Below are 14,503 nucleotides of genomic sequence, written 5' to 3'. Positions count from 1 at the left end.
GACAATGGCTGGTGGGCAGAGGTAAAATAAAGCACCTCTGCTTTCAGTATTCCCTGTGGCTGGTTTTACTTTGCTTTGAAGGGGATCTCCCTTATGTGCCAAGCATTCTCTCGTTGCTCTTTTGTTTACTTCCAAGAGAACTTAACTCCAGGGAAAATGACCAGAGTAAAAATGTGATGACTAGGAGCAAGCCTTTCTACTGTAAAGTGAGGGAAAGGTGATTACGTTAAGGAGGCCAAGAAAGAGAAGTGAACCACCCTGTTTCAGATGCATCAGTTTTTGAAAAGAGTAAATACAGAAGTCGAGTGTCAGGAAACTAATGTCCTTAACATCATCTGTGTCCATGTACCACTTGCAACTGAGAACGTAACTTTGAATAACCAGTATTGTAGAGGATATACTAGACAAAGATGTCTTTTCCCATGTAAAATAACCATCTTTTACTTGGTTATTCAGATACTATGCTAGATGTTGCACACTTGACTAGGTTATATAAATGATATGCGTAGTGAAGACACAAAGAATTTATAGTATTTATGCAATTCAAATGCTGGAATAAAATCTGGACACCTGAGCAAGAGAAGAGACATGAGGAATAAATTAGTGGCCTGTCTCCTTGATGCTCATTAGTCAGGTGGATAGCAATTTGTTTCCATAAAGGGCTCAATAATAGATATAGTGTGCTTGGCGGACCACACGATCTCTGTGGCCACTCCTTGATTCTGCCACTGTAGTTTGAAAGCAACCATAGACAACTAATAAACAAATAAGTATGGCTGTATACCAAAAAAACTTTATTTACAAAAATAGGTGGTACTAGCTGGATTGGGCTCCCTTACCATAGTTTGCTGACCCCTGCCCTTAGCTATGGCCTCATCCAGGTGAGAAGAAAAATCGGACCCAGGATATATGGCTACATGTAAGTTCAAACCAATAACCTCCAAAGCCATGCTGACATTCCTGTTCTGTAAAAATTATATACTTTTGGACCATTTCTGAATCCTTGGCAGATTATAAGTTTCAATTAGAGTTAATCATCACATTGTCCAGTTTTATGTTCATAATAAGAAACAGAGCTCCTTTTGCCTCTTTTTTGCACTAAGAAAAGCTTGTGGCCTTCAGTGTCAGTATATCCACTCAGGATTTCTGACTTAAATTATAATTTTACCTGCTAAGCCTGTTAACATCTATATTTTTTAAATAGAGTATTATAAAATTGGTAATAAGAAGCATTCTAAATACAGAATATTTAATAAGTAAAATCCAAAATATGTTATTTCTTTTAATCTATCACGGGTTCTTAAAGTATGGTCTGTGGACAAGCAGCATCAACATCATCTGGGAACTTGTCAGAAATACAAATTTTGAGCCCTTCAAATCTCTTGAATGAGAAAATTGGGGATGGGGCCTGGCCGCCAGTGTAGCAAGCCATCCAGGGGATGATGATGCACGCTACTGTCTGTGAACCACTGCTCTAGCAGGTATCAGGTTTTCAGTAACTTCTTGTTTCAAGACTTGTACATTCTCCCGCAAAAATGTCTTTCAAATTTGGCTGCTCCTCTTTATCTCTGCCATCACAGTTTCACAAACTAAAAGCTTCTTAATTGATCTCCCCTTCCACCATTTTAGACATTCATCGATTCCTTTTTTTTTTTTTAAAGGGTAGTTTCAATTTATTAACAAACCAGAGAGAATAGCACAGATTGACTGTGAAGGGCCAAGAAAGACGGACAGGGATTCATTCTGTCCTATTCTCCCACGTATACCAAATAAACCCTCCCTGAGCCTCATGGATGGCACCTCTCAGATGAGGCAAGGCCAGTCCTGCAGTAACACAGTACTTTGCCACTTCTGTGTCCATTTGCTGTGTGTTCTTCTATGTCTGCTTGCATTTTTGTCAGTGGCACCAGGAAACTGCCTCTTTTTTTTTGTTGCATCGTCTTGCTGCGTCAGCTCTCCATGTGTGCGGTGCCACTCCTGGGTGGGCTGCGCTTTTTTTGCGTGGGGCCGGTCTCTTGTGGGGCACACTCCTTGTGCGTGGTGTTCCCTTACACAGGGGACACCCCTATGTGGCCTGGCACTCCTTGTGCTCAGCAGCCCTGTGCATGGGGAGCTCACCACATGGGTCAGGAGGCACTGGGTATTGAACCCTGGACCCTCCATATGGTAAGTGGATGCTCTATCAGTTGAGCCACAACTACTTCCCAAAAGTGATTTTAAATACAGACCTCTTCAGAGCACTCTGGGGATACACACACTTGATCTCAGGGCAGCATTAGCATCAGAAGGATGACTAGGACAGAACGTTGACATCTCTGACATGGGTTTTCTCTTGTTTTCCTGATTCTCACCTGGACCACATTGGGTGCTGTAACTTTAAAGTAGCAAAAGTCCAGAAGGAGGGAAGGCATTCAAAGGATTTTCTTATCTAGCAATTTATGGGTTCTACCACAAATCCTTTTGAGGTTGGGCCTACAGTCTTCATCCAGATTATGGAGGGTGGAGAGGAACTCTGTATCTGCAAAGTGATTTAAGACGTGGTTGATGGGCCATGGGTGCTGGGCATCGGGTGTCACTGAACCAGTTCATGCACCAGGTCCTTCGCACTCATGCGAAGAAGCTGGGAGAGCACGTTCCTGTCAAAGGTGTATTCCATCTCCTAGAAGCTGATGATGGTCATGGCAGTCTGGTTCAGCTTCTTCCTGAATTTCTCCACGAGAACAATCTCCTCCTGGTTGAACTGGTTGTTTCTGTAGAAGATCCCGATTTTGATTGCCACCTTGCTTAAGTCTTTCGTGATCTTGTGAGCTTCCTTCTTGTTGTGGGTGTGCTCTCTGGTGATTTTGTAGAGCTCATCAAAGATCTTGCTGCTGATGTCATCTATCAACATATTGGCCACGGTTTTGCTGGCTGTTTTGCTCAGAATCTTCTTCTGGGCTTGAAGGGCAAGGCTCTTTGAACTAAAGACATTAGGACCTGTGGTGCCTCCTGGCTCACTGTCGCTCTGCTCGCCAGAGTCCGAATCCCTGCTGTTGGCTGCTGGCCGGGTGTCCTCAGCTGCCAGCCAGTGTGTGGGAAGCTCGAACCAGCATCCCTACTGGGCAGCCACCGTACACTCTGTGCGGGAAAGCAGGGCGGTGGGAGCTGAGCCATGCTCTGTGGCCTTGACCAGGGGGTGGCTCCGCAGAGGCAAGCGTCGCCGGCCGCCCGCACCCAGCTCCCAGCCCCCAGCCCATTGATTCTTTGATTCAGTAAGAACTTATCCAGTGACTCTGTGTGCCAGGCTCTGTGTTAGATACGATACTGGATATACATCAAAAAACAGAAGGAACAAGATTCCAAAACATGGAATCACACCCTATTTGGGGAAGCCCAATAATAAACAAGTAGATAAATTATTTCATTTGGTAAAGAGAACGATATAGAAAAGAAATAAAATTTTATGATAGTGATTAGGGAAACTAGCTGAGTGGTCAGGAAGGGCTCCTTGAGGACAAGATGCTTTAGCTGAAGCTTGAAGAATGGAAAAAAAAGCCAGCTTTTCAAAAGTTGGAAAAAGGCAGAGGAAATAATAATAACAAAAATAGCAACAATAAAAATAATACTGGGGGACGCGGACTTGGCCCAGTGGATAGAGCCTCCGTCTACCACATGGGAGGTCCGCGGTTCAAACCCCGGGCCTCCTTGACCCGTGTGGAACTGGCCCATGCGCAGTGCTGATGCGCACAAGGAGTGCCCTGCCACGCAGAGGTGTCCCCCACGCAGGGGAGCCCCACGCGCAAGGAGTGAGCCCCATAAGGAGAGCCGCCCAGCATGAAGAAAGTGCAGCCTGCCCAGGAATGGTGCTGCACACATGGAGAGTTGACGCAGCAAGATGACACAACAAAAAGAAACACAGAGTCCCATGCCGCTGACAACAACAGAAGCGGACAAAGAAAAACACGCAGCAAATGGACACAGAGAACAGACAACTGGGGCGGGGCGGGGGAGGGGGTGGAGCCGGGAAGGGGAGAGAAATAAAAAAAAATAAAGCAATCTAAGATTTATTAAAAAAATAATAATACTAAGTAACACTGAATTTTTGCCACATGGCAATTTAATTGTAAGAGCTTTGCATGCATTAACTATTTTAATCCTCACAACAATCATATTAGACAGATAATTTTAATATTCCCATTTTATAGATAAGCAAAGTGAAGCACTGAGAAGTTGAATAATTCGCAAAAGTCACACAGCCAGGATTTGGTGTGCTATGAGATTAGAGGGGGGAAATAGGACCTTACTTGCCAAAGTGAGACTTTAACAGTTCTAAGCAGGGTACTGACAAGGTCTGTTTACCAAGTTAGTAAACTGCGTGAGGATGGACTGTAAAGTAGCCTTGTGGGAGCAGGGAGCATGATAAAGGCCATTGCCACTATTACCCTGGACCAGGTGAGAGATGAGGGTGACTTGGACCAGAGCAGTTGCTATGGAGATGGAGTATTGTGGACAGACAGAAATAGGATCTATTGTGTGGATGGAAACAACAGGCCCTGGTGATCCATTAGAAGGGAGTAAAAGGGAAAGGGCAGAATCGTGGATGACTCCCAGGTGTTAGGCATGAACAACTGGGCAAACGCTGCTACCATTTTCTGTGACGGCAAGACCAGGAGAGGAAAGGCTTTACTTCAGTGGGGAAAAATGACAGATGTCTGTTAGACATGCAAGCAGAGCCACTAAGGCGCCAATATTGGATAAAAATTATCTGGACCTCAGAAAAGAGATCGAAGCAGAAGAGGCAATTCTGGGTGTCAGCAGTCCCTTGGTGGTAGTTATGGGGGAGGGTTTGTGTGGATCACCTAGGGAAAGAGTGTGCATAGCAAAGAAAAGGGGGCCCAGAAAAGAAACCTGGGCACTCCTGCTGGACACATTCAAATTATGACAGAGGAAGAGGAGCCTCTTGCCGTTATCTCTGGCTTCAGCTGATCTGGCAGAGCAGGACCTCATTGGAGGACCCTTATGAAGGAGGCTGGGCCATTTCCAAGCCCAGAGAACCAAGTGTGGCAGCTCCTTCAAACCTCCATCCACAGTTCATTGATCTGGTCACTTCCTGCATTGGACTCCAGCCACACTGAACATGCCCATTACCTGCATGTCTCCAAGCCTTTGTTCAGATTTTATGTCTTCTAAGAAGCCTCTCTGACATCCCCTCCCTGTCTGATCACAGCCACCACTGTGCACGCCACAGCATTTTGCACATTTCAGTGTGATTTCACTTCGCATATTTTAACTACTTTTAGTTTTTATCTTCTTCAGCCAGGGCCATGCTATTCATCTTCATACTTAGCACTTGCACACTGCCTAGAGATTCTCAAGAAATGTCTGTTGAATGAGTGATCAAAAGAATTCCCCAGGCCTGGTATAAAGATAATGTTGGGTATACCCCCAAATATGTAGCTTTTCCCTCAAAAAAGGTTTCAGGTAAAAGAATGACTTTATTTGCTATGGAGCAGAAGTAAATAAAGAAGGGGTGGCTTCTAGAGAGGCATTAGTAAGGTAACACTAATATTGATAATAATAATAATAAAACAACTCCTTGTATTGAGTACTTATCACATGCTAGGCACTGCTCTAAGCTTATGTGTCATTCGTGAACTAACCCACAAATTAGAACCTTGGAATTTTTTTCTTTATTTACACAAGCTGATCGGAGTGTTTACATTTCCTTCTCTTTAGTTTTAGAATTTATGAATTTGAGGGCAAAGACCCCCAAAAATTAAATTTCTTGTATCCTTAGCAATGCTAAGGACTTTGCTTTTCCAATAAATGCCAAATAAATATTTGTCTAGTTTAATACAGGTATCTGTTACATAATATAAAAATATTAGTCACTTTTTCTAATGAAGAATTTCTAATTTCAGCCATGGCTTTCCTAAATTATTTTTCTTCCAAATTAGCTTAGAAAATACTGGGATAGTTCAGGAAAAGTGTGAAATAAGTAAAATTTTCATGCAACTAGTTTTCTGTGGCATAGCAAGGTAGTTTTCAGTTGGTAATACTTTTGGTTTTTCATAACTTTTTGTAGAAGATTAGGCTACATTCATGTAAGGACATTTGATATATGCTGGAAATGCCTAGAAAGATTGAAACCAGGGTTTGTTTATTTGTTTTTTTAAGAACTGCCTTAGAACGTATTCCTGGCCATTATATAGCTAGTTATCTTTTATGTCCTATTAAATAACTAATGATTTTCTTGTTTGGGTAATGGAGAGAGACAAATTCCATATTTAAAAAGGCTTGAAGTGTAGACATAAACGGAATTTCTTAAAGAATTTTCCATATGCTAATGTATCCAGAGAATCACCAGTAACATGTATCATTTCCCATATTTGATTGGCCAGAGACTCTTTTTTTTTTTTTTAAAGTCAGAAAACCTATTGACAGTTGTATATATTCTATAGGCCATAAACTGTGAAGATTTGGAAAGCATTCCTATGATGTTGGGATTGAATCAAGCTCCCCACAAAAGATGTGCAAGTCTTAATCTCTATTCCTGTGGATCTGAACCCGTTTGTAAATTTGACCTTTGAAGATACTATTAGTAAAGGTGTGGACTCACCCCTGAATAGGATTTTTGAAGATGCTTTTTAGATGAGGCCACATTGAATCAGGGTGGCCTGAATCCATTATGACTGAAATCCTTCTACGGAGAGGGAATCTAGACAAAGACTCACACCACTGAGCAGAAGTTGAAGCCAGAAGGAGCAGCTGAGTGACAGAGGCAGAGGTGCAAGCAGGGGAGCCCCAAGGATTGTGGCAAGCCAGCACCAAACGCTGCACACTCCAGGAGAAAGCATGCCATGTCGAGACTTTTATTTTGGACTTCTAGCCTCCAAATCCGTGAGACAATAAATTCCCACTGTTGAAACCAACCAGTGTGTGCCATAGCAGTCCTGTAAAACTAAGACATGATTTTCAAATCCTTGTTATGGGAAAGCAAGCGTTTTGTGGGGCAGTGTCTAATCAAATTAAAACAAGCTCATAAGGGTGCTTGTCTCTTTTTAATATTAGGTGACTTAGATCTGAGCAAATAAACAGAAAGTAATAATTTAATAGATAGCAGTGCTACATATCACTCTCATTATTAATGTTTGCCCCCTCTCTTAGACCAAGACAGGAAGTCTCCAAATTCTCCAGACTTTCCAGAATGGCATAAAGAGCCATCTACTGTGTGGCTTTATTAGATCTCTCACAGTTCCATCATATATATTCCACCTTCCAGGCAAGCTAGACCCATTGCTGTCTTGTGGACATACTTCTGCTTTCTGCCATCTCCCCTTTGCTTTTCCTCTTTCCTTTTCCTAGGATATCTACCTGTTCATCTCCCCATGTTGAACTTGTACCATTTATCTATCCATATGTATTTATTGAGGCCTATTTAATGGAAGGCACTAATTATGCTTATAGTTTTAGAAAAAGATGCTCAGAATATTTTGCATTCCTTAGTTGGACATTAACCCTCTCTCCTTTTAACTACCTTAAAATATTTCCCATCTGACAGAATTTCACAGAATAGTTTCCTTGCCTGCATGATATAACAATTAACTGTGTTATTTGTTTGCAATACCCTTAACTTCTGCTAGATTAAGAGTATTGTAAACAGTTGCTGTGTCTTAATTGTTGTTAACCTGGTAGAGCCTAACTCAGCCCCTAGTCCCTAATCATTGCTCAAGAATCTTTCAAATTCAGTTGAATGCATAGGTAACCCATAAAGGAGGCAATAACCTTGGTTGCCAGATTCCACTAGCAAATGATTTGCTTCTGGCTCCTCAGAAATTGCACTGTATGCTGACAGTCAAGGATTCCCAGACAACACTTACCCACCAGCCCTCTCCTGCTTTGAAACAAGCCTCATCCTGAGATGAAGACAGAGATGCTTGAAGACCTTAGAGCAGGGGTTCTTAACATTTTTAATTCCACGGTTCTCTTTGCCAGTCAGGTGAAAGCCATGAACCCCTTACTAAGTGCACACTATCCTATGTATTATTTAATAAATGTATCACCCACACCAACACATCCCCACAAGAATAATGTTTTTTTGAATTTCCATATAAGCTCATGGTTAAGAACCCCTGCCCTAGAGCCTGCTCTCACCCACTCGTTCCCAATACTGTTGGGTAGCAAATATGAAAGAGTATTGCGTTGACTTAATGAACTGATAATGTTGTTTACTTTTTTAAGCATTTCCTATCAAAACGAAAATTGAAACCCGAGTCTGTGTTTTCAGTAATTTTCAAGACAAAAGCATTTACTTGAAATATGATTGATTAAGCTCTCTAATTTGTCTGAAAGGCCTTAACCATACTGAGGGTGGCAGAAAGTTTGAGTCTAATCCTTTCTCAGATGACTCCAATCCACGTATTAGATAAGGTTTTCATGGGTAGGAAGGTTTGATATCTCTACATTTACAGGGGACCTTCTTCATCCTGAATGACATACATGTACCCCATCTGCCCGTTCCTAGCATTTTTTTGGATCTTCTGAATTGAATGTTTAAAATAAAAATAACCAGCAATGAAGAGGTATAGGAAGAAGAAAACCAGATGTCTTCTTGTCTCTTTTCCTTTCTGCCTATCTCCTATCGCTCTTTCTTCACATGGAATGAGAATCTGGACAAGAAAGAATGAGATGAGTGAAAACTGAACGTCTTTCTGACAGGGACTATCTTAATCATTTGAGAACCATAGGATTCTGTAAGAACCAAACTTGGATACCCATCCATCATGTTATTGTAATCAACTTGGCTTGGTTTTTTTGTGCCATACGTTTTATCTTGTCAAGAGGAAAGTGATAAAGAAAAAGAGACAAGAAATCACTTAATTTGGTATATGAAATGTAATGGTAATATTAACCCTTTACCTGCTGTTGGAGTCAGTATTTGACTTATATTGATGAGCTTATGTAAAATCACTTTTGTATGCTTTTATTTAACTTTTTTTTTTTAATTCTCTTTACAGGGAAAGACAAGATTAAAGTGTCTGAGGATGACTTAAAGAAACTCTATCTAATTAAATGGTGTATTTTGGAAACTATTCGTCTCAGAGCCCCTGGTGTCATTACTAGAAAGGTGGTGAAGCCAGTTAAAATTTTGGTGAGCTTTGGTTTGGTTTAAAAATAATTAGCCTTCTAGAAGAGAAGACTTTGTTTAGTAATATGTTTGCGTACATGCATTTAGACAAAGCCTTTTGTTCCATTAAGTACAAAGTGGCCAGAGAACAGATTACTAACAAGAACTGTGCAAACAGTATTTCTTTAATATATGTATGTATCTGTTGGTGGGGTATTTTAGTTAAAATGTAACCATTTGGCCATATGATTCTGTATCTAGATTAGTGCAATCTATTTAATTCAAGCAAGTAGATTAGATAGTTGACTCAGCAGTCAACCAACAATTATTCTTGAGCAGCAACAGGTTGAGGAATTCAGAATATGAAGGAAGTTCTTTTGGATACCTGGAAGACATTACAGAAAGGGGGACACATCGCAGAAACACCCTGGGTAATCTCACCTGATCAGTGGAGTCAGCAGCAGAGTGGGGCAGAGGTTCTTTCTTTGGCAGAAGTAGGAGAAATTTCTCAAGGGCACCATGGAAGGTATGTGTGCATGGCAGACTTTCATTTAAATATTTGGTGATGCAGTTATCAAAGTTTTGTGGGGTTTTTGCCTTTTTTTTTTCCCCAGAAACATTGCTTTTAGGACCTGCATTATGCAGATCACATTGAGGCAGTTCACTCAGTCCTGCACTCTTGACTCCTTTTTTATACAGAGTTTGAGGGTACTTGGATCCAACCCAAGAAAATTTTATAGTGGTAGAAGACAGAGACAAAAATTCACTTGTGTAAAAGTTATAACTTGCTAAATCCAAAGGAAATATAGTTTGTTTAGCAAATCTCACATAAATTATTGCACTTAATTTTAATGGGATTTTAACAGATTGGCTTTTAAATTATCAAATACTTTAAACTGTTAAGTATTAAAGACTATGCTTTGAGAGGAATTGGCCAAACAACTTGGTATAATTTAATAAAGAAATGTGTTTATTACCCTGAATATTACTATAATTTTAATCAAGCTTTTATTAAGCCCAATGTATACTCTGGTAAGTAGATGATTAGCTGAAATACTGGCTAGGTATTTATCTGTCGGTAAATGTATTGGTTATTGTTTTTAGCATGCAGATCCTATACCTGTGTTGTTTGTTATTTACCTAAATATTTCATTTGGGGGGAGCATTGTAAATGGTATTTTAAGTTCGAAGTTTTGATTTCCAATTTTATCTTGATGTTTGTCGAGTGACCTTGTATCCACATCCTTGCTAAACTCACTTATTGGTTCTGGGAATGTTTTTGAAGATTCCTTGGGATTTTCTATATAGACAATAGGGACAGTTTTATTTCTTCCTTTCCTATCTGAATGCCTTTTATTTCCTTTTCTTGTCTTATCGTAACAGCTAGAACTTTCAGCACCATGTTGAGTAAGATGGTGACAGTTGATATCCTTTGCCCTTAGCGCTGTTCTTGAGTTCTAAAAGAGAGTCTTGCCCTCCCCTCCCTCTTCAGGAAAATACCTTCTCCAGACAGCAGGTGAAACTCATTTTGCCTCACCATAGCCCTGTGAGGGGGGCTGGCTGGATTCATTTGTCTGTGTGGGAGATGCAGTTATTATAATACAGAGATATGTTGACTTCCCTTTTCTAGTGATGTGTGATTTGATTGTCTTGCTTCCCCCTTGATGTTTCTCTTCATTTGTCATGTAAACAGACAAGGTCTGTTTAGACTGGGCAGGATGATGACTGTTTTCTTGGAAGGCTCTCTGATACAACCAGCTCTAACATTCCTTTCTACCATTCATCATTCTGACTTTTTCTGCTGCAGCAGGAACTTCCTTTCCCATTGGTAATGTTAATTCTGTTACTGAAGCTCCATTTGAAGTCTTCCTTCCTCTATCATCTGCTTTGTAGGCTGCAGCAGCCAGCAGTCTCCAAATCATTATCATAGCAATTCGAGAGCAACTGAAGAGGATGATGAGGTGGGGAGGGGAAGGCGGCATTTGTACAGGCATGAGGCCTGCCCCAGGGCTGCCTCAATGCTGCCCCCAAATACACATTAGGTCCCTCCATTGCTGATTTCAGAGTCAATAAAGACTTCACTATCCTCGGTTCCTATAGAAGTAATGCAGACGAATTAGAATTTCACAGGTCCCTTTCTACTTTAAAAACGGAAAGCAAGAGCCAAACCCGCTTTTGAGTTTAGGATCTGACTTTCGCCAGCTCTCCTAACACTGAAATTACCAAACTTAAGTAATAAAGTAATATTCAGTTCCCTCTGGAACTATCATGAGTTCTCCTGGGGTTAAAAAAAAAAAAAAAAAAGGTGACTATTCCCACATATTTTACTCTGTGCTAGCATAAAAAAATATTTTTAAGTATAAGATGCTAATATTTTGGCTATGTAAACTTACTTTTACAGATATTATGAGGGCATTTCAAAATTGTGCAGGGTTAAAATTCATTGAATAGGTGTGGCTTACGGTGACTGACAATGGGAGTTAATAAAATGTCTTCACCTCAGTAAAGTCACATTTTTTAAATTAAACTTTTAATTTTAAGATAATTATAGATTCATATGCAGTTGAAGTAAAGAATATGAAGAGATCAAATGTACACTTTACTGAGTTTTCCCAAATGGTAACATTTTGCAAAAGTGTAAAACAATATCACAAGCAGAATATTTAAATTAATATAGCAAAGACATAGAAAATTTCCATCACCAAAAAGATTCCTCATATTTCTCTCATCCTTGCCCATTTCCATACCCACTTTCTTCCTACACCTTCCCATTCCTTAACCCATAGCAACCACTGATCTGTTTTCCATTTCTATCATTTTGTCATTTCAAGAATATTACATAAATTGAATCATATAGTACGCAGTCTTTGGTAGGCTGATGTCTTCCCCTGTTCAACATTATTCTCTGGAGATCAGTCCATGTTGTTTTGTGCATCAGTAGTTCATGCCTTTTATTATAGAGTAGTATTCCATAATATGAATATAACAGTTTGTTCAACCATTTACCCATTCCATGAGATCTGTTTGGAACTATTATGAATAAAGCTGTTATAAACATTTGTGTACAGGTTTTCGTATGAGTGTAAGCCTTCATTTCTCTGTGATAAACACCTAGGAGTAATTGCTTGGTTGAATGTTTTGGTTTTTTAAAATTTACTCTTAAGGAAGCATTAGATTACAGAAACGTTACATTGAAAATATAGGGGATTTTAATGAGATCTCTTTATCCCATGGTTTCTGAATATGGTAATGAAAGGGAGAGTCTATAAAACAGATTGTAGATCTTAGTATAGTTTATACATCATGAAAACTTATTATAGTGTGAATGGTGAAGGATAATGGAGACTACTGCTTGAGCAAACACTCTACTATTCTCAGTCCCACATCTACCACCACCCCGATAAAAAACCAACCCAAACAAATGCATAACCTCACTTTTACTTTTGTCTTCCTATTTGATTTCACATGCTTTCTTCCCTAACAGCCGCAGCTGAGGTGAAAGAAAATCCATTGCCCTGCCCTGATACTACTACCATTAGGGTCCCCAGGGGCAGGATACCCACTGCCCCAATGCCTAGCTATTATGGCCATCAGTCCTGCCCCAGAGCTAGATTCCCTTGTTGCCTAACCTAGAGAGGCACCGTGGTTTCCATCATCAGGAGCGCTCGTTGCAACCCCCAATATCTAACATCAAAAGCGGCATTAGGGTAGACTTATTCTTTAATCTAAAATTTGGAGATTTATCTGGTATTTTTCCCTGTATAACTGAATACATATATATTTCATAGCTGTTTGGAAATTGGAAATGACTTGTCTAGGAAAGAGATAAATTTTCTCACTATCAATCGTAAGAAATGCATGTTTGTCACAATATAAGCATTATTTTTAATGACCCAGACTCTCTTTAAAGCAGATTTTAAAATTTGATTTTGATGCTATTTTTCTCTTAGAATTACACCGTTCCTTCTGGTGACTTGTTAATGTTGTCTCCATTTTGGCTACATAGAAATCCGAAGTATTTTCCTGAACCTGAATTGTTCAAACCTGTAAGTTTTCTTCTTCAATATACATTGTCCTTTGATTTTAATTTCTTTGTATACAAAGAGTATGAATTCATACAGTATCTAGAATTATATAATTAAGTGGTCATATTTCACCAGTATCAAGAACCAAGTTGGCTATAACATAGTAATTATATTTGTAGAAGGTACAACATTTACAAATGAGATAGAAAAGTGTTTGGAATAAGGTTTCTCAACTTTAAAATAAATTTTTATCTGCAGTCAGCAGGTCATGTTAAAGTAAATATGATTGATTCTGATAGAAGACTTATTTCATGTTCTTCTTCAGGCAATTGCTTCTCTTATTGGTTTCCAGGGAGTGCAAAAAATAAAAATAAAACACATTAAAACCATACTCTGTCATTTCTTAGAGTTGTGGAGATATGAGGCTGAACAGAATTTTAAGAGGTCGTTTAGCCTGTTTTCTGCCTTTAGGTAAAACTGTCAGAAGTGCCATCCACATATGCTCACTCTGCATCCCCAGCTTTCTCCAACAGGCAGGACTGTCAGTGTCTCATTACAAAAGTTATTACTGAGGGCAATTTTATGTCAGAGACTGAGGCCTATTATAAATAGTCTTCCTCTTCTGATGTCAGTTGTGTGGTTGATTTACATTATCATTTACATTTACCACTTAACAGTATTCTTTTTAAACCTTTTTATTTATAAGTTCATGTTCCAAAAGCACAATTGTGTCTGATATTAATACACAGGTTGGAAAAACTACCAACAACCCTGCAACTTTATATGCAAGGATTAGCTGTACAAGGTCATTTTTAGCCTAGAGAAATAAAGTTAAGCTTATTTATATAAGGCTGATTTGGGAAAAAAATGTTTTCTTCCCACAGGAACGTTGGAGAAAGGCAAATTTAGAGAAGCATGCTTTCTTGGACTGCTTCATGGCATTTGGAAGTGGGAAGTTCCAGTGTCCCGGAAGGTCAGTGAGACAGCTGGGCTGCATTTATCCAGAAAGTCTGCAGAAAGAGGATGGCTCAGAGGGGGAAAACTTTGGTCTAATCCCCCTTTTCTTTATTATCAAATTACAAAATCCAGGAAACCCCATTTGGTCTGGTTGGTCAGTCATGTTGTGCAATGCCTTGGTGGGAATGTCTAAACTGGTTTCTGATGAGAGACCTCGTGAGAAGAAATTGCACTTGTAGCTGCCAGATAAAAGCAGGATTTAGGGTTCAAATGTCCAGCTTTCATATAAAGAAAATCAAAAGTGGTTTGAGTTCTACCTTTTTGAAAATATAAAGCTGGAAGTCATATTCCTTTAAATTCACTGCTATCCTGGACATTAACTGGGGTTATAGAACATTCTTAGCTTGGCTCATAG

General features: G+C 39.7%; 1 protein-coding gene and 1 pseudogene across 2 annotated transcripts in view; one reads left to right on the top strand and one right to left on the bottom strand.

Moving 5' to 3' along the window:
• CYP39A1 (cytochrome P450 family 39 subfamily A member 1) overlaps positions 1-14,503 on the top strand; it is a 104,978-nt gene that overhangs the window by 70,164 nt on the left and 20,311 nt on the right. For both annotated transcript variants that reach the window (XM_058306827.2, XM_058306829.2), the window contains exons 8-10: positions 8,997-9,130; positions 13,057-13,152; positions 14,016-14,104. In XM_058306827.2, the coding sequence (XP_058162810.1) occupies positions 8,997-9,130; positions 13,057-13,152; positions 14,016-14,104 (319 nt within the window). The remainder of the gene's footprint in view (positions 1-8,996; positions 9,131-13,056; positions 13,153-14,015; positions 14,105-14,503) is intronic.
• LOC139440042 (tumor necrosis factor alpha-induced protein 8-like protein 3 pseudogene) lies at positions 2,412-7,311 on the bottom strand (annotated as a pseudogene).

Source organism: Dasypus novemcinctus, chromosome 11 (genome assembly GCF_030445035.2).
Source record: "Dasypus novemcinctus isolate mDasNov1 chromosome 11, mDasNov1.1.hap2, whole genome shotgun sequence".
In the NCBI taxonomy this organism is placed as follows: Eukaryota; Metazoa; Chordata; class Mammalia; order Cingulata; family Dasypodidae; genus Dasypus; species Dasypus novemcinctus.
The sequence above is the reverse complement of the archived record's forward strand: the minus strand, read 5'-3'. Positions and strand labels throughout refer to the sequence as shown.